Source organism: Pygoscelis adeliae, unplaced genomic scaffold, assembly GCF_000699105.1.
Source record: "Pygoscelis adeliae isolate BGI_AS28 unplaced genomic scaffold, ASM69910v1 Scaffold226, whole genome shotgun sequence".
NCBI classification, from domain to species: Eukaryota; Metazoa; Chordata; class Aves; order Sphenisciformes; family Spheniscidae; genus Pygoscelis; species Pygoscelis adeliae.
In genome coordinates, this window is record NW_008824983.1 from 4012329 (window position 1) to 4040071 (window position 27743).

The 27743-nt window shown below is 41.3% G+C and overlaps 1 protein-coding gene across 1 annotated transcript in view; it reads left to right on the forward strand.

Moving 5' to 3' along the window:
• The window catches only part of LOC103918453 (rap guanine nucleotide exchange factor 5-like), a 155411-nt gene that overhangs the window by 115648 nt on the left and 12020 nt on the right, over positions 1 to 27743 (forward strand). Inside the window, exons 9-10 of the mRNA XM_009325765.1 lie at positions 173 to 249; positions 5944 to 6069. Coding sequence (XP_009324040.1) covers positions 173 to 249; positions 5944 to 6069 — 203 coding nt within the window. The remainder of the gene's footprint in view (positions 1 to 172; positions 250 to 5943; positions 6070 to 27743) is intronic.

Consider the following 27743-nt stretch of genomic DNA (forward strand, 5'->3'; position numbering starts at 1 on the left):
ATACCTTATAGGATTTGTCCAAAACCACTCGATGAGTTAACTGGAAAGCCAAACTTGGAACGAGGTTTCTTGAATGGTCATCCTATTTGATCTAAACTGGGCCATGCTGCTTTGCTGCTTCTTATGATTTGAACCGGCCTGCTTCCAATACATTCCCTCTTTCTTATTTTAGCAATTCATCAAAATGAAGAAAACAGCAGTCAAGAAATAAGAGGACTAGAAGAGCTCAAGGATACCTCTGATGCTCAGGTAAATGTGCAAGATTAATGGCATCTTAGGGACTTTTTCAGATCTACAAGTTGAAGGATCTGCTTTCAATAGCTCTGGGAAATGGATTTTCCTTGATGTTCTGCACAGGGAGCCTGTATGAAGGAGAAAGTCTGCTGGATCTTGTCTTATGTGACTATTTAGAATAAGATTGATGATTACCCTGGGAATTAATCCCATGATGTTGAAATCTGACAGCATTCTTAAACTATCTTTCTGCTCTTTTTAGATAATACACATAGCATATACCAGATGTGAAAATAAAATGAGATGTGTTTTAGGAGGCAAAGGCATGTGACATTTTGATTTAATTTTAATCACTGTAAGTAGACATGCAATGAATTGAGGATACTTATTAGTCACTCGAGTGTAAGCAACAACCTTTTTCTTTCCTTCCCTAACTGCCCTCATTTACAACTAAAGCATCCTAGATATTGCTCAGAAGAAACTTAACTGCATTTTAGAGTATTTTATTGTGGAATTGCTTACCCTTTTTAATTCTGTGAAACTTTTTTGATTAATCTCCAGTTCATTCAATCATTCAGTTCATGCATTCAGACTGTGCAAGTGTAACTATATTGCTCATTGTATTGGTACTGATTATTTCTTTTAATTTAAAATTGGTTTCTCCCAGTCTTGACTGTTTGTTTTTTTTTCTTCTATTCCTCTTGAAAATCTTATGTTTCCTACCAGTTGCCACCATTTCTCCTTCCTACGTATGCAATTTGCAGTTCCTGTCTCTGATTTATCTCCTAACACCTTGCCCGCTAAAAAGCTGTGTGTGAGAAAGACAGGATTTGCACTGCTCTCTGCGAGCAAGCCTAGATGAAGGGGTACAAGCCATGTAGCCAAGTTAGCAGTACCTATATCCTTCTAAAGGTAGGGGCGGTCTTGACCACAGTGAGCCCAGGAGGGGCTGTAGGCAGCTCCGGTAGCAGACCTGGGCCATGGCAGACACCTGGAGAGCACAGGCAGAAGAGTTGGGGACCATGCGGATATGCCTACTGCGTCAGTGTGTAACTAGGCTTTTCTAGCATACTCTTCAGAGTAACGCTCGAGCTAGATGTTTGGAAACGGCCTGCTCTTTTCTTAATTGCACACAGTTTCAAGTCTATTTAAAAAAAAAAAGTGTAGTAGGAGCCCTATTGTGTGAAAATTTTGTTACCCGACTTTGATTCCTAATTCACATCAGCGCGGGGCTGAGGATCAGTCTTCTAGAGCTCAGCTGTGCATTACAAAGCTATAGAAAAGACCCAGGAGGAAATACTGACCTCACTGCACAAAAAATCTGGCTTTCTGTTTTCTTTTTCGGATTTCATATATGCTCAGTTCTACTTGATTGTTGTAGGTTTTTTTTTTTTAATGTTTGTTCACATTTATGTCAGAGGTGTAAAAAGAAAGACTATGACATGTGTGCTTAAAGCTCCTAAGTAGCCAGCTAATAAGATTACATGGGCAGATTATAAAAACCCATAAGAATTTATTATTGGGATATTGATTTGCTCAGCTTTTATTTGGCTGGAAACCAGCTTCTAAAATTTGAAAGAATTTGAAACACATTTAAAATTAAACAGTTATTAAGTGAGCAGTTAACAAAAACGTTCAAGCGCCCAACTGGGAGGAGAGCAGGAGCGTTATCAAAGCAACTGTTGCTCCAATTTGTTTGTCAGTGCCATAAAAACGGCATCCTGCGAACACCGAATACAGTTTGGTTTAAGGGTGTGAATGATTTTTTTTTTTCACTTTAGTGAGACCGTACACATGACTGGAGCAAAGCAAATGATCTTTCGAGGCAGTGGCATATGGTTTTAAGTTTTCAGGTTGATCAAAGGTGAAGCCTGTAATAATTATGTTGTTTTCACCAGACACAGAAGGAGACAGAGGTGCGGTGGAAAAAAACCAAACCACCACAAACCTCTTGTGTTAGCAGAGTTGAAGGGTGTGGTGCTTGCTCCAAACACCGCTCTGCGGGATGGAGGCTTGACTTACATTGGAGTTAGTTGACAAAACTGGTAGAAGTGTGGAAAAAAATTCAGTACAGGGATTTTTAAAAGCAAGCATGCTGTAAACAGTGTAAATAATGTAAATAAAAAAGCCCATCGTGTCTGCCTAGGGCTGTCTTAATTCACCTCTGTGTCACTGCTAGCATATTCATTTATGGCCTTTGCAGAGGGTGTGTTTTCCAATGGATGTGCTGAAACAGAAAATGCATTGTCAGCATCTTTGCTTTTCCAACCTCAGTAGTGACAAATTTACTTTCCTTCCCATTAAACTTTTTTATTTCATTTCAAATATTGCATAAACACCTTTAATTATAGTAATTTTGTGCCGTGAATGGTAGTAAAGCCTTACTATAAAGCTTTTACATTCTTTTATTAGTCATTAAATTAAAGCCAGTTAAAATATGCAACTTCGTGATTTTCACCTTCACATAAGTTAGTAATTGTGTCTCTGTTGGTGTACATGAATTAGAGGACTAAGCACCAACATTTGGGCATGCAGGATTTTGGAGGGTGTGTGCCCACACAAAATACAAATTGAAATTGCACTTTGGAAGTAGGGCGGCTTGCCTTTACCCTTTTGCCTAACAGCTTCAAAGGTATTGCTTGAAAATTAAATTTATATTGGCAAGTGAAAATGACCAGTAATAGGAGACTCTTAACAATATCTTCCCAACCAGCTTTTAGAAGCTGTCATCAATTAATTAATTAGTTGACCTGGATGCTTTCTTATAAGTATTTAGCAGAAAGATTTATAGTGGAAAGTCAGCATAATTGAGGAAATCAGAATTAAAAGCGAGGGATTCATATTTTTCTTCTTAATTATGAAAAAGCATGTTTAGCCTTTTGTATTTCAAGTGCATTCTTTACTCCCAGAGCCAAGCATGTACATTTAACTTGATAATACCTTAGCCCTCCCAGATATATTTAGTTGACATTTTAGCCTCTGGAAACCCAATAAAATAAATATTTTTTTCACATTCTCTGTAATTCTTTAAATTAAAGAATAGTTGGAGAGGAGGGGACATGTTAAAATGTAAGACTATTTCTTGGCGGTTATTTGAAACAGGACAATATGATTCTTTAATAAAATTGCCAACTTGAATACAGACGGTATTCGTGGCAGGGGTAATGGGCTTGTATCTAGAGTTACTTTTTCCTGGGGGTGCTCATCCATGCAGAAAGCCATAATATGCTCTGTCTGAACACAGGGCGAGGGGTGAAAGAGCACGAGGCTCATGCGTTCAAAAAGTTGTCTTTCTCCAGGATGTTTCTTCCACTTGAACATACTGAAGCCAATTGGTCCCCCCAAAGTGAAATCCCCCTCCCTCAGCTTAAAAAAAAAGTGGTTTTAACCATTGGGCTTTGCTTCATACACAAGATCAATAAATATTTGTTCAGCAGAGTGAACACTGCATTTCTGTCGATGTCCATCTGACATTTGAAGTACAGGGACTCGTAACCATCTATGCCGCTCGTAGGTCATGGTCTGACTTGGCTGGGCACAAGAGGAAGGTGGGAGAAGTCCCTCCGCAGTAGTAAGATCCCAGATCCAGAGAGGCTGTCAATCTTTACAGTCCCAAAGCCAAAATAGTCCCAGAGCCCTACTAGGCCATAACACTTTGAGTTGTCCTTAGCCTACAAGCCTGGGGGGATTACAGTGCACAGATGTTATACTCTCTGCTAGAAGCATCCCGAAGCCATGAAATAAGCAGGTTTGGCTCTAGCTGATGTCCCCAAGCCATCAAAGCATTGTGAAGTGCAGACATCTGACCTCAGCCAAGTCTGTGACAACTGCCTAGGTTTCCGGTGTAAATTACTGGGAAAAAAAGAAGAATTTTAGGAAACAACTCATCTGACCATTTTTAAATGTCTACGGTAGAGTAAAAAACAAAGTTATAAGTACCTCTTTTTCTCTATCGATTAAAGAGAGTTGGCACAACTAGTTCATTATATTCTTCCACATTTGATAAAATCAGTCTCACTCCTGATCTGCAGGTGATAACGGTGTCTCAGAACTGGTTTATAAATCCATGTCCTCGATTTAGAAGATCAGGAGCTAATCTCATAGAAAATGTAAGGATCTTCAGGTTAAGCACTGCAATTTCTTATTTTCTTGGTGGATTTCTGACCTTCAAACCAGTGTGTAGGTTCCTTATGTGGGAAAGCTGGGCGCCTCAGGAGGCTGGGGACTAAGCATAGGACATGCAAAGCACAGGCTGTATCTGAAATTCTTTCCTTCTCCAGAGCACAAGTGCCTGATGCAGGCTTGTGAGGGCTGTCTTCATCCAGACTGAAGGAATGTAGGCATGTAAAAATTTCTTTCAAATAGTTCATTAAGGATGACTCTTTGGATGTGGCCGTGGAACCTGTTTTTTTCCATCAGCGTTAAATCACTTATTCAGAAAGTGGATTTGTTACCCTCCTCAGCTGAAGAAACCTTAACCCACATTTCCATCTTCCTTGGAGAAAACAGCAGACTGTAGGATGGTTTGGATGGGCACTCTCACACCGTCAGCTGTCATGGGCAGGATTTTCTCCAGGCCAAAGGAATGAAGCCTGCATGGCATTACAAGTTAGTGATCAGGGCATCCCTGGCTTTTGCTCCCGACTAATAAGATGTTTTATGAATTTTGGAGTAGATACCGATTCAGTTAGGATGAACAGGAGAAAGAAAAGAGTGGAGGAAGTGGGGAAAAAGGTTTATTTGCAGATTGTCTTTAAAGTCATATGGCAATACCATAGCCATGCCACCTGCCTGGCCTTTTCAAGGCATATGCTGTTCCCATCAGAAAACATTTGGGCTAATAAAAGCCGTGCGGTATCGTCGAGCCAGGTCTCAGTTACGCAGAGGCTATATCCATGACCAAATCATGGATAGTGATATTAGTCAATGACTTTTCAGGGAGCAATTTAGCCCTCGTCAGCTAACTTTGTGATGGGTCTGGTATGCCTGTGTGCAAGCATGAATCCGTCTTTTTATGTGTGTGTGTGTGTGTGTATATGGTATTTTAATAAAACAACCAGTGCTGAATGTTATGACAAAACACTATCAGCATAGCATGAATAACTGGCAGATTATTAGCCAAAAAAATAGTTCTAACATAGTTTTTAAAGCAAATCTCATTTTCTTCCCTAAACAAAATCAGGAGATACTGATTTGTTATTTACAGAATAAATAAACATGGCACAACTGTCTCTTAACTCTTACGGCTTGCATACGTGAAAAATGGTTGGAGCTGGAGCAGGGGGAGTTGTAGCCTGTTATTTTTAGGAGTGCCTTGTGTTGCGCTTCATTCTTTTTCCAGGGCTGTTCCTGGCTAACTTTCCCATGAGTTTTTAACCTCTTGCTCTTGTTCTCTTATGTAACAGGAAACAGGCTGACAGGAACAAATAAAACACAGCGTATCTGATAGTCACACTCAGAGGAACGGTTGATTTAGCTAGCCCTGCCTTCGTTCCTCCAAAGTAGATACATTTGGAGATTCGGATGTGCCTCAGCTCTTCTCCAGTTGTTTCCCAGGAGGCAGCGACGTGTTTGTGTTCAGCAAGCGGCACCGAAGTACCGCAAATATGAGAAAACAGATGCGTTTCTTTTAAGGTTGAAATTTGTGGCGGTGTCATGTCCTGGGATTGTGGATTTAAGTATCTGTTTGCTCTTTCTCCCACCCTTAAGGCAGGGGTTTTGTGCAAGCTTCAGGGAAGAGATGACATCGGACGGATTGAGCTGGTCCAGAAGCTGGCGAGAGAAAACTGCCAGTTTTTGCAGGCAGACAGAAAACCACCGGAGAAGGCAGAACAAGTAAGACATTTCTTGTTTGGGTTTTTTTGTTTCTTTCTGGTAGGGGAGGGAGATTCAGGTCACAAAACTGAAACAGCAAAGCTGATGGTCAGAATCCAGGGCACACATTAGTCATGGAGCTGTAGCTGCTCTCCTCTGGCATTTACATTTCTCTGAAGTGCGTTCAGTCCAATAATTGTCAACACACTTAAATTATTATGTTGTCATTGACTGTCAGTTACTGTTATTAATATCTTACACACCTAGGAAATAGCAGATGATTTCAGGATGCTTTCTACCAAATCATTGTTAGTGAGTATGAAATATTTGGGTTTTAGGGTGTATTTAAATAATGTATAAGGTATATGAGTGCTTCAAGTACTTGCTTTAAATTGTCTTAAAATTACTTTGCTGCTGGTATATTTGGAAGGAAGTATTGGCTGGAGTTTTTCAGTGTGAATTAAAAAGAATGGTCTGGATAGCAGACCAGATTCAGCAGTTTCTTTAAAAAAATTGTGTTTTCAACCAAAAGTGACACTGAAGAAAGCAGCATTCTGTTTAATGCTTCTGAAAGCACTTATTCAGATGTTAATAACTGGGTTGAAAATGCACTAAAACTTGACTGCCCTGCTTATAGCACAATGTATCCTAATTTTGTTCTCCTGGTAAGGATTTCTATTCTGATTGCATATTCATCTAAAGGTGCCCAGGATAATAACTGCAAGAAACAACAAAAATCCCACCTAGTCCTCATGTATCTTGCTATAATGTATATGTAATTTATTCCATTTTCTGCTTACTGGACAGTAGAAAAAAGGCATGTGCTTTAGAAAAGAAATACTTTTCAGCTCATCTGCAAGCTCATTCCTACTGAAGTAAGGCTGCACAAAGGAAAAGAGAAAGATGGAATCTTATTTCAGAGCTCCGTGCTGTTCTGTTCAGCAGTGTGTAAGGTCTAGTCTGGCATAGTCAAATACGTAATTGTATCAGTAGGTGTGCAGGAGGGAGGAGGGTAATTAGCCAGGCTCAAATCCCTGAGATTGAATTGTTCCTCAGCAGATCCGCTAGCCATGGACATCTGGCAGAATTTCCATATATCTTTAAACCATACCAGCAAAGTGCAATTAAAAGTTTAGGTGCTTAAGTAAGGAAGATTTTAAGCCAGGGAAGGTTTCTAATTGTGTTTCAGGATTTGGAAGCAAGGTTAGAGGTGCTGTGGGCATAGGGGAGAGGGGAACGTCGGGACTGATACTCCAGAAATTCAGTGGATATTTTTGCTGCTTACTCCGGTCATTGCAAAGGGTGCTGTGGTGTCAGCTGCAGCTCTGTAGCTGCACAGATTACAGTACAGTTCCAAAAATGGAAAGGAAAGAAGTGCTCAGCTTTTCTTCTCCTTTGAAAAGTACGGTACTTAGCAATTGCTGCTATTTAGGAGACGAGTGACTTCAGTTTAGCAGGAGCTAGAGCAAGCTGCTCATACCCATACTGAGCGGCATAATGCAGTAGTTACTGCTCTTGGGCAAGGATGTGCCTTTAGACCTAGGAGGTGACAGGGAAGAGAAATGTCGCCTGAGAGACTGCAGAAGCCCAGGTCATTCCTCATGTTCCCTTTATTTCTGGGTGGGGAATATCTTACAGCTAGCGCTGGCAATAACAAATTATGGCGTGCTTCCCCCACCCTGTTCTGCACTTTGCTGGGTGTTGTAGGGTGGGGGGGGTGTGACGTGGCTCTTCCCTACGGTCCAGGCAGCCCATGCCCAGATGTAAGAGAGGCTTGCAGGCCTCGGTGCAGGTGTATTTGCTAAGCCCCCAACCAGTCTATTGATTTCATTAGGAATAGTCACCAATGTTCATTACTGAACATGGGCAAGGTCTGTCGTAGGGTTCTCAGTTTAGCTGACTCAGGTAGTTCACTTTCACTGGAAAAAAACCCACGCTTTGCTGGGGTGGGGGCTGTGGGTCGCACACGTTCAGGAAGCTGTGAGCTTCCATCCCATCCTCTCCCTCCCTTCCTCCCTTGTGGTCTGAGAGCTGCTCTGGCGCATGTGCAGGTGGCAGGATTTGGCTGGCTGGGCAGGGTTTGCTGCTCTGGGCAGCTGTTCCCTCTCTTCTCCAAGGAGAAAAGCAGCAGGCTGGATTGTAGTGAGTACCACTCGGATGCAGGCTTTCAGACCTTCCCGTCTCATCCTGCTGCTACAGAAGTGATGGCAGATTCATTGGCATCGGCTTACTGCCCAGTCCCTAGTGCTCACTGTAAATGTTAGAGGAACAACATGTTCAGGGTGTGGTGTCCTTACAAAGTTATGTGGAGCATGCCCATCTTTCTTTTCTTTTTACTTTTAAAAGCATAGCTTACTCTTACATTACTTTCTTAGAAACACAGGCTAATGGGCACTCGATGTAGGCAGTAAAATGGAGTGGCTCTGTGCATTCTCCACAGGGCCCTCATTTCTCAGCGAGTATTCCATCGCTAAAGCTTTCACCAGCTTTCCCTCCTGGGGAGATCAAACTGTGCTTTCACGGATGATCTGCCTTCCTCAAAGGGATGGAGTTCGGTCTGTAAATGAGACGCCTGAACATCCTGCCAGGCTCGTCTCCCTGCACTTGGAGAGCCAGCTAGCCGGACTGGCCTCCTGGCAGCCCATCTCAAAGCAGAAATGCTGCTGGTTTGCAGGGCTGTGTGTTTCAGTCAGCCCGGGGCAGTGTTGCTGTTTGAGGCTGGGGGCTTTGGAACCCGCCTGGAAGTAAAGCTGCTCTTTCCAAGATGGCCAAGGGGGAATTTTTGCCCAAAGCAGAGTTCTGGTTTGTTCTTCTCTAGGAATATGCAAAAAAACCCCCAACGTGAACACAGGGTTAGAATTGTGCATATGCATAATTCCTCTCTATGTGTACTGTGTCCCACGCACATAATGGGAAATAGAGTTGGGGCTCCTCTGGTGCTACCCACTGTGTTTCTAAAGCACTAAAGTACTCTTCAGATTAGTATAACCTTACCTGGTTTTCCAGCATTAACAGCAAACACAAATGTAGTAAGATTGGGCTTTGCCGATTCTTGTACTTTCCTTTGAAGAAGGAAGACCTCTCGGCCTGATTGAAGAATTTGGTACCCAATGACCCCAATAACTTTTTTCCTGTACAGTGAATGAGGTGTGGAGCGTGATGGGGAGCTAGGCTGTGAGGAGGACTGGTGAGCCCCTCCTCCTTTATCATTCAAATAAATAATCAACATCTTCATCTGAGTTTGAGGACAGAACTTAAGTGACTCACGTAGGAAAGGTAGATGACATGTGGATGCACAAGAGTCTGGTCTTCCAGAGGTTTTCGGGCAGATAAAGTACCTGAAGGTATTCTTCAAGGCGTGGTGTTGGAGGTCTGTGGCCCACAATGGGCAGGTGAAGCATGGATTGGTTTGGGTTGCTGGTTCAGAAGGAGATGAAATATAATTATTTTTTCTCAGAAAAAGCAGATGGTCTGGAAGAGGGAAAATATGTGACAGCTGGGTGGTTCACTGGAGGAAAGCTCAGTTTGGAACTATGGTGGGAGGAAGAAGGGATTCCTTCAGTTTGGGTGTGTTCTGGAGGGTGTAAAATTGGGGTGTATATATATATGATCATTTTGTACATGCATACATTTTTACTTCATACTTTAAGTACCCAAGTCAGAAAGTCCATACTACTTTTGTTTCAGGTTTCTGGTATGCTCTCATTTATTTCCAGATTTATGGTCTGGAGACAAAAGTGTTCTGAAAAAGTCCTATAATTTAAAAAGTTTTGTGCTCAAACTCTATTATATGTGAGCTGCTTATTTGTTTTTGGCACTGGAAGCTTGCTGTGACCAGGTTAGGCTGGTGTGTTGGAACTGGTGTTCTTCTGTAGCACACAGTGCCAGCTTCCTCTCTGGTGAATGTAATGTTTGCAAAGTGCTCTAACTGTAATGGTGCTCACAGATTTGTAGAGGAAAATAAAAACTAAAGTATAGTGATTTTTTTCCCCATTCCCACTTGCTAATGTGTTAGAATAAGGTTCTTAATTAAGGCACTGAACCTACCATATGTGTTAGGTTTCCTGAAACGTCAGTTTTGCTAATGAGTAGAAGGTAAATAGCAGTAAATAAGCTTCTAAATAGGCAGATAAGCTGCTTCTCTGTGCTGTTGCATTCCTACAATGAGATTCAATGTATTGATAAATAAATAAAATGAAATGGTTGTCTAAAATGCACAGAAATTATTTTAATATCAAATGTGGGCTAGAGTAAAAATAACTACGTAAACTTGCAGTTCTAATTTTATCATTACATGCAAATCACACTCAGAAGCCTAGGGAAATGTAAAGCTGGATATTTGTATTTTTATGTTATTTAAATATTTCCTTCCCTTAAAACAATTGCTTTGACAGAAAATAGATGAAAAATCTGTATTGAAATATTCAGATATAAAATGAGCCTGCTTTTTTTTGAGAAGTTTGCTTACTGTTAGCATTAATTAGGATATAGAAAGCAAGCTCCGGATGTAAAGCCATTTGAAGTAATTTGTCATAGCTTTTTTTGCTCAAGCATACATTTGAGATGCATTTGAGGCATATTTGCACTAAACTGTATTTTTTTTAACTCCTTTTAAGCAACTACAATTCAATTGATTAATGCCTTTGTAATAGACGTGATACTGTTTGTACAGTGTTTCCAGTTATTATTTCAATGAAGCATTGCACTCATTAAGACAATCCTGTCTGTTTTTAGTATCCTTGTCTTAGCAAAATCGTAAAAGTGCTTTTCACCTCAGCAACATGGGGAAAATACTCTTTAGATTATAGTATCGTTTTCATAGTTAGATCAACTGAATAAGCTTTCTACAAATTGGCACTAATGTTCAAAGGAAATTTAAGATTCTCTAATGTGTTCATTAGAGAACTAAAGAATATGAATCTTTTTATTCAACCATACAAGTTATATTCTAGGCTGGGGCTCTTCCAGTATTTCCATGCATGAGTGGGGAGGGGAATGTTTCCTAAATCCACCTTGTAATCCCTTTACAGATTAATGTATACATTAATTAGTTACATACTGTTTAAAAGTATATAAGTACATAGAGCTTGAATGCAGTGATTCTGTGGCTTAGCCAGTTCAAGATGAAAGAGAGATATTATAGGGGGGCAGGTATGTTTTCAGAAGGACAACAGATACTGAAGAACAGTTTTGTTAATTTACCGGGTACTAACTTTTGTAATCAGTGGTCTCATTAAGAAGACAGATGATTTGCTCATTGAAGCAGGTTAGTGGTTGGGCTGAAGCTGTTAAAAGGCTTGCAAAAGAAGATTTACGATTTAGAGCCTCGGGTTGTATAGATTACTCACGACCGAGGAATTTTTTGAGGAAATTCCAGCCATGACACATCAAGGTTATTTTAGGGTGCACCTACCTGTCCAGCTGGACGCCTGCAAGGAGACAAGAGTGAACATCAGGACGTGTCCAGAGCTGCAGGTTTTGTTAGCCTGACAAAGCTGTGGCCTTGCGCTGATGTACTGTTGAATTGATGGTCAGTAATCAGGGCTCTGATGGAAAAAATATTCTTTAAAATGATGACATCGAATGATATCTGAATGCAGTCAGTGACTGAAATCTGTGCTTTACTTTTTAAAAAATTGTCGCTGCTTTTGTTGTATCTGCTCTGGCTGGGACAGATCTATTGGGTAGCTTGAGTGCAGATTTACTGCTTTTGGCTTTTGGAGGCTATTCTGCATCTCTTGCAGAACTGTGGATCAAGTGGACATAACGACTATAGCACAGTAAAAGTTTTTGCAGAAACTTTCATGGCTTGAATAGCTATGAGGTGGTATAGATGTCTGAAGTCATTGAAATAGAACGGATGTAGCACGTCAGCACAGGAATTTGCTATTTCCCTTCATTCCTCTTCGATCCGCCAGCGTTAGCAGAGGGAGCTGTACCAGGGTAAGATGATAGCTTGCAGTTTTGACTTAGTCTTCAACTACAAGCCAAGAAAAAAATGAGTCTGTCAGTTTATAGCTCCGTGTTGAGTAAGAGTAAGTAATTAAGAGGTAGGTACATGCTTGCTGTGGAGGTAACCTGAAGTTCAAGTCTCTGGTCTGAACCGGGAGGAACAGGGACTTGAATCTAGTTCTGTCATGTTCTGGAGAGAGTGTCCTATTCCAGACGGTCGATCTTTCATCTGCTGGAATGAATGCATAGCCCCAGGTGATCACCTGTTCTTCATAAGCCAACCTCTTTATCTGCTGAGAAGAAAAGACTTCTGCAGGTCCTAGGATTTTTTTTCAGTGCAGAACAGGCACAGGCATCTTTTTGAAATGGAAAAAGTTTGCCAGAGATAAGGATCCTTCTGCTCAGATGTAGGACTGGGATCGTTTGGCTGCTAGGAAAAGCTTTGTTTCAGTTTCTTGCAGCACTTTTGTTAAAATAATAAGAAAAGTATTTTTATTTACTATATACTTTTAAGAGGACTTACTATTCCTTTTGTTGAGTTATTTAATGTGGCCAAAGTTTTGGAGGAGAATGCCCTTTTGCCAGGAGTGCACAATAGCAGTGAGATGATATGGTCCTTCTTCCTGTTAAAAAAAAAGCACTCGAGAGGAGTCACACTTGTGCTCACATGATGTGTTGTGAGCATAGTATAGGAACATGTCAAGTGGGAAGCTCACTGTTTCCCTTTGAGTCAAGTTGCATATTCCCATAATGCTTTCTTTCCTCCAGATGCTCAGCCTAGTGTTTAAAAGAAAAGAAAGCTTAATTTGCTCCTCTTTGATTTATTCTGTAACATTAAACTACTTTGTATAGAAGGAAATTCCACAAACACATTTTGCATGCTGGGCTTTCTTTGGTGTGGAACGGTGACTCATTCTTGTATGGGACAATACCTTAGCTACTAGGCTGAAAAGGGTAAAAAGGGCAGGTAGTATTTAGCAGGCTAAAACCTGGGAGCCAGAACACTGAATTTTTATTTTTGATTCCATCAGTTATTTAATATGTAACCTTCTTCAAATCATGTCACTTCTCTGCACCTTTGTTTACCCAGATATAAAATGGGGTCTTAAACATGTAGGATCTTGAAGGGGTGCTATAAAACCTGCAGTGGTTAATGAATGTTGATGAATTGCTTTGAGATACTTGAGAGGTGGTTTGGGGATGCCAGCAAGCTGGAAGTGGGTTGGGTTTTGAACTGCTGAGAGCCAGGGAGATGTTTTTTAAAAACCTGAGCATAGCTGAGGCAAGGCCAAGCAGTAGTAGTCACTTCGCAGTCTGGGTCCTCGGGCGTTGCTTCTGCGCCTGTGCTGTTGGCAGCATCCCTGCCCCGACTGCTTGTCCCCATCCTTGGGCTGCTCCGTGTTGTGCTGCTTTGTGAAGACACACAGGGAATAATCCAGCTGAAAAATAAAATAAATACACCTTTCTTGTGGGGTTATTTTCCAACTGGATCAGTTTCCCTCGTGGTACAGGGATATGGGTATGGGGTGGGAACGAGATGTGGTGTCAGGGATGACTCTCGCAGGCGAGAACTATTCTGCTGCTGACAGTGAAACACAGCCTTCTGTATTCCCTAGAGCCTTGTGACTTACCAAATCCAGAAACTGAGCTGGGTCAAATTAAATGTCTTTGCGTTTTTTTGGTTGGCATAATTTTAGTCTAGATCCTGTGTTTCACCATGTGGCTTCATGAAGGCTTTACATGCACAAAGAAGGGGGTGAATGACGAGTGGGGGTCAGCATCCAGGAGTGGGGAGCTGTTTTTCGCGGACAGTGGGACGACACAGTTCCTGGTAGCATCAACACTGAAAACATGATTCCATGGTTCTGCCTTCTGCTCCGTATATCAATGTGAAAAAGCAGAGAAACTCACTGAAAGCTTTCGTCTGCAGGTTGTCACTGTCCTCTGCTTCTGTGTTTCTCTGCAGATTCTGAACCACTTACCTGCTTATGTTTCTACTGTCCAAAGGCTTACATAGAATTACTCTATCATTTTCTCCCTTTAGAGAAGTAGAAATTACCAGTATATGAATTCAAAGCACCTGCTCTAATGTTTTCTGGTTTTAAATTTACCATTCTGTCCCTCTCTTTGTATGATGGATACATTTGGTAATGCTCTGAATGTTCTTTTCTCCATTTTTCTGATTTATGACATTGATAAACTCCCAGTTATGCTGATAATACAGTGGATGAATCCTGCTATCTACTTCTGTACAGTTACTTCTATGTTTGCCCTGGGAACTCTGAATAACAAAAGTGCCTGGATCTCTCTGTTAAGCTAGGGATTTTGTTATCTATATTTGTGAAGATTAAAAAGAAAAGTTGATAATGCTTTTAATATGACCCACAAACTTAAATCAGAAACTCCAAGCAGTTTTTGAAATTCGGAAGTTATTTTGTTCTTCACCTTTTAGTGCTGTAGATCTTTTAAGTCATTCATTGTTTTACTCACTTTTCTCTTGAAATTGAAACCAATCAATGGTATTTGTCTTTGGCTGTGGTCCTGGCCGAGAAGAAACAGCCAAGATAACTGGAAAACTTTGTTGATAAGCCAGAAGCTGATGGCTGTCCACCACATCATCCTCTTTGGAAGCTGTCTGAGATTTGGTAACCTGCCCAGAGATCAGTCATGTAAAAAGGATTCAGTGCTTCAGGCCCTGCCCCCCTCCCCCCTCCTTTTCTTTTCTTTTTTTTTTTCTTCTTCCTTTTTTTCTCCTATTCTCCCGAATAAGTTCAGGAAAAATTTTCAGTTTCATTGAAGTGGAGATTTGGGCCAGTAATGCAGGAGATACATGGCTAGTGTCATTAAACAGGTGAATATGTTTCTATGTATCAAGCTCTGCTCCTGTTTGCAGTAGACACTGCACCAGAGCATATTCTGTAGCAAGATCTGCATGCTGTGCTAAGGTCAGTGTGGTTCCAGTGGCAGGATGCTGTGGAGTTGGTGAGGCCTCCTTTGGTATCAGGTGCTGCTGGGCTGGCACCACAACCCTCCCCAACTGCCAGAGCAACCTAGCTTTCTTCAGAGACCTGACAGCCTGTGTCAGGACCTCACTGGAATAAATGCCACCAGCATTTGTTGGCATTTGTTCCTGCAGGCAGGCTCTGCAGACCACCTGGAGCATGCCGGTGTGAAGACTCGGCCTTTCCCTTACATTCAGCTGCCTCCCCTGGACCAGTCAGGCTATCTGCACTGAGGGCTTTTCGGAAAAGGGGCAGCTGTAAAGTGTGTATCTCTGCCTCCATTGCTGAGGCCTTCTCCGCAGCAAGAAAGGAAGGACAACTTGACCTTGTATTTTTTTGCAGGCTTCTTTTTTCCCAGGGTTTATTTATTTTAATCGTGAGACATCCCTAAAATCTCCAAACCCTGTCCTTTTGCTATGGCCATTTTGTCACTCACCGTGCCTGTATTTTAAAGCTTAATTCAGCTCCTGCTGATGTTAATAGGTGTTTTTTGGTGAGAGCAGGGTATAGCTCTTAGGGTCTAATGCTTCCGTCGCGCCGTAGCCTTGGAAGGTGGTGGCATTTGCAAGATGTGCTTGACACACAGTCACCTGTGGAGAATGCTGATTTGGTAGCAGTTAATACACCACTTGCATTCATTTTTCCTGGTTGTATGTGGCAGCTCAAAGAGCAAAGGAATGAAAACCCAGGCGATTAGTGGTATTTTTGCTGTCTTCCTCTAAATCAAAGCAGGTATTCCCCTCTCCTTCCTCGATTAGTGTTCCTACCGCTGTGTACAGCACCTCCTATATTCTAATTCACAGCACGTGAAAATGAGGTCTCAAGTGCATATGCATGGATTTCATTTTAACTACCCAGTGAAAAGTTTTAATTAGACGTTTCATGTGGAAACATGAAACAGGGTTTGAAATTAGCAACGACCTTGCGGCCTTACTCGAATATATTTTCTGATACCATGCGGCAGGCAGTTCCCAGCTTTTTCTGTCAGTGGCTGGAACATGCACAACCGAACAGGGAAGGCTCTGATGTGTGGGAGCAGCAGCAGTTGCTGGTTGCAGGAAAAAGTACTTTAGCCTCATTTGGTGACTTGGAAAATAATAGAATGACCTAACTCAGGAAGATCATGAATAGCAGCTGGTATTTCCTTTAACAGCTTGCTGGAGATCAAACCTTAGATGAATTTCCAAGCTCTGAACGAGGGTAAGCCCTGAACAGGGGGTGATGCTGAACTACACAGCCTTGTTTGATCAAGGGAAAGGCATACAGCTCACATCCCTTGTTGGCTGTGCTGTGCATCAGCTCTGTCCTCTGCCAGCCTGGCTGACACTGCCGTCTCGCCTGGAGTGGCTGGACTGAGAGTGCCATCCCTTAATTCGTCTCCATTTTCTCTGGGAGGTGGGGGGAGTAGACCTGTGAGTGTTCTATCAGGAGCAGCGTTTCTACTTAGCCCAGTGCTGGGAGAAACAAAGGAGAACCTGCTCTTTTGGTAGAGTAGGAGACAAGCACAGAATGCAAATATGCGTCACCTTTTTGGTTTGGTTGCAATATCACAGTGTCTCTTCCCTTTTTAGAGGCAGGGATACTTATCAAATGAATACAATATCAGTTTAGGCCTTTTTGCCAAATACTTTCGATATGGCAAGTAGGGGATTATTCACCACAGGAACTTTTAAAACATATACATGGATACAACTACAGCAGTTACATCGATTTAGTGTTTGCAAAATATGCTGTTTGGCCATATTTGGCAGGTTAATAGAGAGAATTGATGTTGTCAGGGTCAGGGGAGAAGACACTAATCAGAGCTGGCTGGAGTGAAGAGGCCAGAATTTCAATTCTCACATGCAAAGCCCGGTTGTTCAGGTTTCAAGCTAAAAACCAGACACATTCAGGTCTGGATTTCCTTGTGCGGATGGTACATGGCTGGAAAGTGTGCTGACACTCTGGCTTTGTCCCCTCATGTGTGAAACCCGAATCTTTTCAGTGGAATCAACACTGTCTGTACACAGTACCTATAGCGAGCTAATCATTGGGCTATATTGATTTCTTTTTGGTTTCCTAGATTTGATGAACTTGTGTAAAAGAAGCATGTAGCTTCTAAACAAAACTCCCTTTGCAGTGAGTTCTTCACTCCTATTCCCCGCAGAGGCAGAAGAAGTAAATTAAGCCTGGATGGAGGATTTTCCTACCTGCGTTATCATTGGCATCGCAAGATTTTCCAGAGGAGTTTGAGCAGTGCCCAATGCCCCATGGGGAACCCGTCAAATCCTACACTGCAGGTGATGGCATCCTGCATCTGGGGCCTTTCCCAGGATTTCACCAAAGATATGGCAGAATCCTCCTCCACCAAGGAACTTGGGGTGCTTGTGGTCCCCCAGTTCTCCTTCTGTAGAGAGATGTGACTATGTGTGCACATGCTGTACATATTTATTCATTAAATAGACTGCAAACCTTGCTGAAAGCAAAGCTGATCACTTACAAGGACTACTTATGGAACCTTTTTTCACCTTGTAGAAATAACCAGTCATTTACACACAGTCTCAGTTGGTAACATAAAGAAGCTGCTTTCTCCTGGTGACCCATCTGTTCTGGCACTCCTCTCCTCCTCCTCTCTTCAGATTGCATCAGGTGTTCATCTAGCAGTTTCTGAAAAGTTTCAATCTCCTTTTCAGTTCTTCAGATCAAAACCTGAATCTCAGGCATCACATTTGAGACCTGTACAAACTTCTGTGCCCCTACCTCGGGGACGTCAGGGCTGTGAACGTCACCTTTCTGCTGCTCTCCATCCAGTGCCTGCTGATGGAAGAAGTGATAGATGCAGGCTGTCTGTACACTGGGTTATCTTGCAGGTAACTCTTTGTAGGTACACGTTACCATAGCTGCCTCCCTGAAGAGGAAGGGTGGAGTAGGGGTGTCAGACGGGGACTCGGGGGGTCTCCGTCCTGCACAGGCTTCCTCTGAGACCTTGGACTAATGACCGAATGTCTCTGTGCCTCAGATCCTCATTCGTACATGGAAGTGCTGCTTCCTGCTTTCAGGAACTTTGTGAATGTAGGCTTTCGGGATGCTCTCCCACACTGATGTGGTGTTTGCGTAGTTAGCGTGCACTGGCTGGCTGGAGGATGCTATAGATAGGTTGAAGCAGCTTCCCTTTTAAAGTCTGAACAGATTGCTTCAGTTGACAGATTTTTAATGTGGGACCCTGCAAATCAGGTACTTTGAGAAAGGTGGCTTTTTTTTTTTTTTTTTCCCCCCAGAGAAGCAGCTATAGCCTTCATTTCAGGCGACCCCTAAAAGTCTGCCTCTCTTATTTCATTTTAGACATTTCCTTGTAGGAACCTACACAGGAACTGAAGGAACATGCTCCTATTTTACAACAGAGCTGTCGGTATCTGTGCTAATTTGTGTGGGATCCGCAGCCATCCATAGAACAGAGTTGCTCTGTTCTTGCACTGGGTGGCTGTATGTTCCCTGTAATTTGTCTGTTCACATTCTCCCACCCTCAGCTGTTACACAGACACATATATGTATACGTACAGATATGACTATTTCTTCCCTGGTACAAAACTTAGTTTTGTACTGTGCAGGAAGAAACGCTACAATTCCACTAAACCATTTTCCTTTTCAACTGCTGTAGCAATGCACTTAAACTCTGCCTAATATTCACTGGTTAATCAATTGACACATACTGCTTTCATTGCAGTGACATGTAAATGGTAAATATTTGTATTAGACAAAAGCTACACAGTAAATCATGCATATAACTGTTGTTTTAAAATTCTATTAGTTTTTAATTTGTGTGATGTTCAATATGTATTAAGGATCCACTAAGAATAGAAGCAGTAAAAAAACCAGCAATTTACTTATTTAATTATGGTAGAAATTAATGTCTTACCTGCTGTAAGAAGAAATAAAAGTTTAGCATTCCAGCAGAAATATCAACAAGCTGTAAAAGTTGCTTGACCATTATAATGTGAAAATTAACTATAAAATCATAGGCATCTGCAATTTTCCTTGTAATTCATTAACGCTGCGGTTTCTGATATCCCAGTGCTCTCGTGCATGGCAAAAATCTGCGTCAAATGGTTGGGTGCCCAGCCTGCTTGAAAAAAATCCTATTGATTAAGATCTAATAATACTTCCCATTCTGGGGCTTCTTCATTTGGGCAATTTTGCTAATGCAGCACAACATGTAATAACAGTATGCCCATATCACTTTTTTGCTTTCATAACAAATAATTTGTTCCAATCCTTTTTACTTCTTTTTTTCCTTCTGATTTGCCATGCACATGTTAAATGCTTGCTACAGCAAAACCTCTTCACTTTCCTACCTTAGACAATATATTTAATGAACTTTATCTGTATTGCATTGTTAAAGGCAAGGAGCTAGGACCTAGCTCTAAATAGACTAGGGCTTTTACGAAAATGAAAGCCCCGAAGAGTTGCTTCATCATGGCAAATCACTGCCAAATGTCATGTGAGCTCTTGCTTTCCTGGCACACACAGTGTAGAGGAACATTTTCATTTTTAGCACCTTGACATTTTTACTTCTATCGCTTTACCACTTCTTAGTATATGAATGTTTTCCATCAAAATGTATTGTTATGAATTTACTTATATTGAAATAACAATTGAGATAACATAGAGATATACATAATTAGAGGCTTAGATCATGCTGTGCAGAAACATCTTAATCAGATCAAGTAAAACCCTGCATTTTATTTTTAGCATAGTCTAATTTTTAATAAGCTAAAGCTTAAAATCTGATGAATTGGCAATGATTTTGTGATTTGATATTCAGAAAGAATGTGTCCTGAATACCAAGTGAATGAAAGTTACTGTGGACTATCATTGCTCCCTTTTTTATTTTGACCTTGAAAATGGGGTTAGTTTATTTATTTTCCACATTGCTAACCTTGAAACACTGTAACTGGAAAAAAGCAGTACTAAAGGTTAGCAATGCTTTTACTTCAGTTATCATGGAGAAACAGTTTGAAGTTTATGGGGGTGGAGGGGAATTGTCTTCAAGATCTTCAAATAGCCTGAAAGTTCTGGTGACGACAGCACTTTAAATTATCATTATCCTAAAAATGTCCTTCTGTGCCAGTGAAGCCTCACATAGCTAAAAGGAAAGGTGACTGGGGAATGGGGTTTAAGTAATGTCAGGAGGATGGGGATGCCCGAGAAGCTGCTAATCAAACCCTTTTGTTGCTGCGCAAACATATCCTCCTGCATCGTGGACACGTCCCCTCACAAAATATCCTTTGGCACAGCATTGTTTTGGTAGGTCAGGTGAGTAGCTATGTGGAAAGTTTATACTTCTTATGTCAAATAAATGCTCATGAGCCTAAGGTCTCATCCCTCTCACTGCTGGTATTAACAGGCAGCCACTGCACCAGTACAAAGAGTAGACGAAGAAACACGCTTTGCACAGGGAGAGTTTCCTCTGGAACAGAGAGAGGTATAAGACAGAGACAACGAGGTTTTTTGTCTTTACCGAGTGGGTAGTTACACTGTTAACTGCACATTCATTACTTACACTGGAAAAAAAAATCCTAACAAAGATCTTCAGGAACATTAGATTGCGATCACTTGCATTTTAAGGGAGCAGAGGAAAATGTAAGCAACTTCTGCTTAGGATCACCTGAAGATATAATTAATTTTACTAAAAACCTAACAGAAACCTAATGTTTAGATACCTAGGATTTTACAGACTTTGTGTTCCCCTGCCCCTAGTCAAATCATTGTGGTCTCGGTGTTTCTGATCGCAGTCTCCTAATCCTCCGATGCCTGTGTTAAAATTCAAGGCATCCATAAAGCACAAGTCCTCCTGATCTAGTGCTGTAGTTATGATGATGCATAAAATAAATCATTGCAATTACTGAGGCAGTCTCAAGCACTTAGTAACTCAGGCGATTGCTTCTTGAAACATGAGTGAACTGAAGAAAGGATCATTAGTTATTTCCCTGGAGTACTTGGATATTATAACCCTCTCCACAGGGTTCTATTAGGGAGTTAAGACCTGGTCATTTGTTCACACATCTCATTTTATCTTTCCTTTACTCAAATGCTCTGTGACAGCTGATGAATTCCAGAGCGTGTCTCTTCTTCACCCACGGCATCTCCTTACCTGTCAAAGTTCAGGTCAAATAGCAAATGACCAACCGGGCGGGAAGGAAGAGCCCAGCAGTGACAAAGTAAACAGATTTGAGAAGTCATTATTGGAAGGGCTTATGAGATAGGGTGACTTTCTGAGACATATGACATAAAAATAATTTCCTGAGTAAGTAGGAAGAAGTTGATTAGATGAGATGTCAAGCTTATACACAAAAGGACTATAAACCTGTATAAAGCTACATAACTTGTATAAAGCTATGAAGGTGAGGAAGGAATTGAAGCCTGAAATGGGGGAAGGGAGGTCAGGATCGGAGATACACAAGAGTTTAGGTATTTCTTGGGTGACATCATAGGTGTTGGCAGTGTCTGAGTAGGCTGTACTATGCTGTCTGATGGTGATGGGATGTGATGTGGAGGGAGAGAATGGGATCAGGAGAAGATACCTGTCAGTGGACATTTGCATCCCCAAGTGGAGCCCTTGCTGGCTGAAGAAACCACTGTGCACACAGAAGCTGACAAGTGGCATCACGGTGTGACTCTCTGTTTCTCCCTATGGATAACACCGCTTCAGGTGGCTCAGGAGGTCAAGAAGGAGGACATATTTTGAGGGAGGAGAAAGGGAGTGATCCAAGGGAGATTGCTCAGGAATCTGGTGTCGATGCTGCTCCTCGTGGTGAATTAAAAGGATGGGGAAGGAGCCTTGTGCGGGCATGATAGCGGCTGGAGAAGAAGAGCTAGAAAAGGGCAGCAGGGAAGTACAGTCAAAGCCCAGCGATGGATGGATATTTGGTGCTTTATGGATGGGACTGGCAGTAGAGCAGTATGGTTTGAGGGGGCTGTTCTGCAGAAAGTTGTCTTCGTTAAGAGCAGGGAGGAAGGGGAGGCCCTCTCAGGGAGAGGTTGTATGTTAGCTGCTGATAATATCGGAGCCCGGCAAGACATGCAGCAGCGTGGTTCAGGGCTGATTCAAGGGTAGATCGGATGTCCTTGTTTTGAGGGTGGCAACATCCATCAGAAGGGTGGGGCAGATGGCTGGAGGCGGTAACAGCTCCAGCTGCCCCAGTGCAATGTGCTGCTGCACGTCCGGCAGCTCTTCACGCTGTCAGGATGACTTTTTTTTCTAGTGCTGTTGTGAATGGTCTTCTGATGCCAGGGTACAAAGTGAGTTTGAGAGGTATGTGCTGTCATTTGTAAGGTTTCACGGTCTTGATCGAGGCGAATCCTAGCACAACATTCAATGTTTTATCTTTTTTTCAGTATTTCTTCCCATTCTAATGATAGATCTGGTTAAATTATCCCATGCAAAAATAACATTTTGGATTACTTTTATCAACTTTTTGTAGAAGAGACAGTGAAATCTGGACTATGCCACATTTCCGCACGCGTTCCTCCACAAAAGAACCATTCTGTGCGGAGGAGGACACACAGGCGCACAGATGAGTGTTTACTCAAGATGCCTTGTATCTCATTGCAGATACCACGTGATTTACCAGTTGCCATGGTAATGATGCATTTTTCATTCCATAACTTGAATAAATGTTGAGATTGCCCTTGGTGTAACTAACTTACCTCCCTCCTGAAGTTGGGCACGGTTGTATTATCTAAAGAAAGCAGAGAGGAAACTCCTAACAGTCATACTGAAATAAATGTTTAGAGCATATAGTTAGTTAAGAAGCAGATACATGATTCAGTCCAGAACAAAATAAAAGTAACTTGATATGTTGTTATTTAAAATCATAAAATGGTAGCAATATAAAATGTTACTTCATAATGTGGTGACTGGTATTGTATATTTTTCTGTAATTTTTATTGTTTGTGACACTTTGGTTTTCTTCAATACATGAAAATTTAATTAAATTTATCATTTTATAGTATTATTCTTTACATAGGCATGCACAAAAGCACTTTTCTTTTTTTCTTTGTCACAATCTTGCAATAAAATTTCTTTATTTCTTGTGTTTCAACTTCCACTTTTAAATGAATTATTGCACATTTCCCCCACCAACTTCTTTATTCTTTTCTTTTTTACTTTTGCTAAATGTGGACAACAACCTTGTACCAAAGCGGGGAAAAAAAACCAAAAGGAGCCTTTAATTTGCTTCTGTGCATGTAACATTAGAAAAAAGCATCCTGTATAGAAGCAGCCCGGTTTTTATCATTTCTATAGTAGACTATTTTTGACGTCAGTGAGCATTTTATCCTACAAAATAAATGCAGAATCAAATCTCCTGCTATTAGATGGAAGGCGTGAGCTTTATTTTTCCTTCTAACTCCTTTTTCTTTTCTTTTTGGCAGCCTTATTGCATGCTCCGCATATTGCTGTCTACTTAGGATACATTATCAAGTCTGCGAGTGATTAGTGGCTTATCTATTTTTGAATGATTTAGATGCATGAATTAATTAGCAAGAAAAGAACCATTAGAAAGCATTAGTAAAAAGGCTGGTCATTTCAGGCTATTTTGGAGGGAATTAAAACCGTCATCTGAACCCAAGGAAATTATAGTCGTAGTGATTCATGCTTTTCTCAAAAGAAATCACCTCATTATATCTAACTTAGTTGAAAACAGCCACCAAAACACAGGATATAAACTCTACTTTGTGACTTCTACTGTTGGGCTAGAAGTTAAATAAATTGGTTTTATTTTAAACATTAGCTTTGGGTCTTTTTTTACTCCCTTACTCAGTGCTTTTTCACACTTGCTGTTAGAAGCCTGTGTTAAATGTCAGTGCGTTTGAAAGAGTTTGGTTCTGGAGTTCCTGAGAATGAGCTCAAGCTTTATATAGTATTCTTGGTTTTAGAATTTATCTTAAGTGTTTTGCGAGGCCAGAACCAGCTCCTGGCCTTTGCTGAGTGTTCTCTCGTGAAAAGTCAGCTGTGTCCTTCTGTGAGCATAATGCTTCAACAAAAAGATACATGCCTTACAGTGATAAATGTAATGAGCAGCACCTCAGTTTAATAGACAAGTTTTAGTCTTCCAAGTTTGGAATTGTGGCTTATAATGTGGATAGTGGCATTGTCAGCATTGAGAGGTGCTATGGACATAAGGCAAGAGACAAAGGTTTCTCTGGCAGACAGTAAGTGGATAAGTCAGTTTTTTAAAATAATATTTTACTTCACACCAAGTATGAACTGAAGTGAAAGGCAAAGAAAGGGATCAGCAATCTTGTCAGTTTGACTTAGAAGTTGTATGTGTGCAACGCTGGTAATTAGAGCAATAAAAGGCTGACAGTGTCATACATTTACTGCCATCTCTCTTCCATTCCTTCAGGAGCCCTTATTTATTGCTACGTCCATTATAAGGGTTGTAAGGCCTTTGTACACGTGTCCTTACCAAGGTGAATATTAGTCTACGTTAATAAATTAAATCAACTAATGTTAGCGAGCTGTCTTCTACAGTTTTCATTCTTGTGTGAAAGCTGTATGGGGGGCTGCTGTAGAAGCCAAGTTCCAGCCCTGTTGGATGTTAATCAAGTTGTTAATCTAGTCCCCCTCATATCCCAGTGATTTCTTGAATTTCACCGTTCTGATGTTAAGATTATTCTCAAGTATAACTTCTGTGTATTTACTCAGTCATCTTCTGTTTTTCTTTTCCTAAGGCATATGGCAATAGCAGTATGTGTTATCAGTCCAGGGGTATCTGGGTTAAGTCTGCAGACCTTCTCAAATCCTCGGCAGTCCTCCCCCCTTCCTGGCCGAGACATAAGTCCTGCAGTTTTTATATCATTTCCCTCATGCTTTTCACTGCAGCTAAGGCTTGATCACTGCCACTGACATCACTGGAAGACACTCTTCGGTAGCTGGGGCATTGAACTGTTGCTTCATCTACATCGCCTCTCCCCTCCCCTCCCCTCCCCTCCCCTCAAAGAGATACTTGCATCTGGTGTTTGAATGTTTGTCCTATAGGAAACTTTACATTCTTGGGGGGAAAAATTTTCCATTCTGATTCTGGTGAAAATAATACAATTTCAAAACTCTCTTAGGGCAGAAATATAGATTTAATTTTCCTGCCACTTTCTCTGGAAACCTTGGGACCTGGACTTCCAGGCTGTAGCTCCAGGCCCGATGAGCTCCTGGGGGGCAGGGGATGCAGAAGCCCTGCCAGCCTGGGGCGGGCAGTATGTGCAGGTGGTGGGGGAGCCTGGCAGGCTGCTTTCTGTTCAAACCGACATGTTCTGGCACTGTTTCAGTTGTAGTGAATCCACATTTTTTCAGTAGGAAAAAAAAGTTGTATTGGAAAGTTTCCAACCAGCTCCACACCCCAGCACGCTGATTGCAAGGCCACTGGAAGGGATGGTTGGCACCTGGCCCTTTTGTTCTACAGTCACATTAATTTGCCCTGGGATGGTGCAGATTTTTTTTTTTTTTACAAATACATATCGCCTAGACCTGCAATTCTTCAATGTCCTGGTATTTTTGAAGTAAGCACTGCCCTGCCAGCTGTGAGAAAATGGTAACAATAGTAATACCGTCCTCATGTCTTTTGTCTCTCTCTGTCCCCACCCCCCACCCCCTTTTTTTTCCCCCTCCACTTTTGCATGGTTACAGAGAGAAGGTCTCCTAGGTTGCCCTTGCCAAGGTGGTAGCTCTCTGTCAGGCTGTCAAACTTAGCTACTAGTAACTATGAAGGGCGTGTGCTCCAAGAAAGGGAAAACCAAAATGCATAGCCTTCACTTGTCTTAAAAAGACATTTTTCATCATCCAGCAAAGAGTCGTGGCGTGTTAAGGTTATGATATCATTATTTCGGTGGTTGTGATACCAGTAATGGGTTTTTTCGTGTTATTTTAGAAAGTGTGCCCTTTTCCCTGTGTTAGACATATTGCTTCCTTTCATTAAAGCCCAATCCGTAAAAGTGCCCTCACCTTAAATGATGATGTTTGGAGGTAACTGAGGGCCAGTAAGGGGTACGGACAATTTGGTCTCGATTTAGGGCATTTCTTGTCACTACCCTGCTGGGAAATGCCATGTGAGGCTCCTCTTCTCTCGCTCCTTTTGTCTTTCTTGAACTACACAGATTTTTCATGTTTTTTAAGTGGCCTGTGCAATGAAATCCCAAGCTCGCTTGCAGTGGGACCACCGCTTGGGAACATCATGCAACTGAGTTTTTTTTTGCCTTAGGACCTAACTGCAGCCTTTCTGCTCACATAAGGACTCGCGTTTAGCAGTGCCCTATTCCCATGAGCGGTTTCTTTCTTCTTAGTAATAGGGAAAGCAGAAATAATCCTACTCTCAGCAGTTTTGGGATTACAGGCAAAAATTGAGTTCCTTGATGTATGACTGTGTAGGGATATTAATCTTTTCCCTGATGCCTGTTGTCTGTCATCTCTGTCTTACCAGCACTGTCCTTTTGACCCCTCTACAAGGGTAACTTGTTATTAACGTTGCCTTTGCTTGCAGATACTCGGTATGCAGATGACAGCACCAACAGTTTTTCTAAAAGGGCTTATTCTGTGCATTATTGGATGTGATATTCAAAATGGGTTTCAGCAACAAAGGATTTTTTTTTTTTTTCTGTGATGTGGCTCATGCTCATTTTATCACCATTTGTGAAGTTGATAAATTCAGAGGAGTTTGTGTTGATCCGAATGTCGGCTCTTTGTTGTGCATCTCTTGAGACAGATAGTTCAGCATGAGACCACCGGGAAGTTTTGGTATGATGCCTGGGCGCCCGTTGTTGGGAGAGGTGGTGGTCAAATCATTTAAAGCATTTTATAGTTTTATAGACTGGTCAGAAGTCGCTGAGAGCCAAAGCAAAATCACTGTGTAAGCCATTTTAATTTTTCATCGGTGAATTTCTGTTTCTCCCACTATACTGTGGATTAGTGCATGCTTATGAAAGTAGATTTAACAACTGCAGAGAGAAACAAAAATATTAGAGTACAAAGAATAACTGGAGAAAAGTTCATGAGATGAGAAAAATAATAAAATGTAAAATGAATATGCTACAGGCTATATTTTATAGTGAAATAAAATAACACAGCCTTATGTGAGAATTTTTTTTGATTCTTAAGAATTGTCATATGAAAAGCTGCTGTTGATGTTCCTGCAGTCCTGTAAGGTAATTTTTCCCTTGAAATTTGGAAAAAGTAGTGATCATGCAACTGACTATGAAATAGGCAGTCCCATTTAAAACATTTTGTGCTGTGGTGTTTTAGGTAGAGGTAGAATAGTAGCTATTTTTTATTTTTGTCTTTCCAGAATAAAGAGAGGGTAATCACTGCAGAAAAAAATACCAGTTTCCTCCCTATACAGCTTGGTTAAGCTGCGCTGGTGACTTTGAAATGCTTTTATCCTGCTGTAGCTGAAAGTCAATCAAGCCCATTAATACAGATTTTGGTCTCTCTCAAAACTCTGAAATTCAGCAACATATTCTGAGATGGATTATCCCCGGAGATCAGAGATACTGTCGTCCATCTCCACTTTAGTTGTGCTGTGTTCATTTCCATTTTCTTGTCAAATAAAGAGGAATAGCCCATATAGAATAGGGTCATTTTTGTACATCTATTTACACTTTAGTGACTTTAAATCTAATTCTGCAGTTTCCACAATAACAGATTCCAGGGAAAAACATAGTGAAGTGTAAGCAGACAATCATCTTTAGTCTTTGATAGATGCTGTCTGAAAG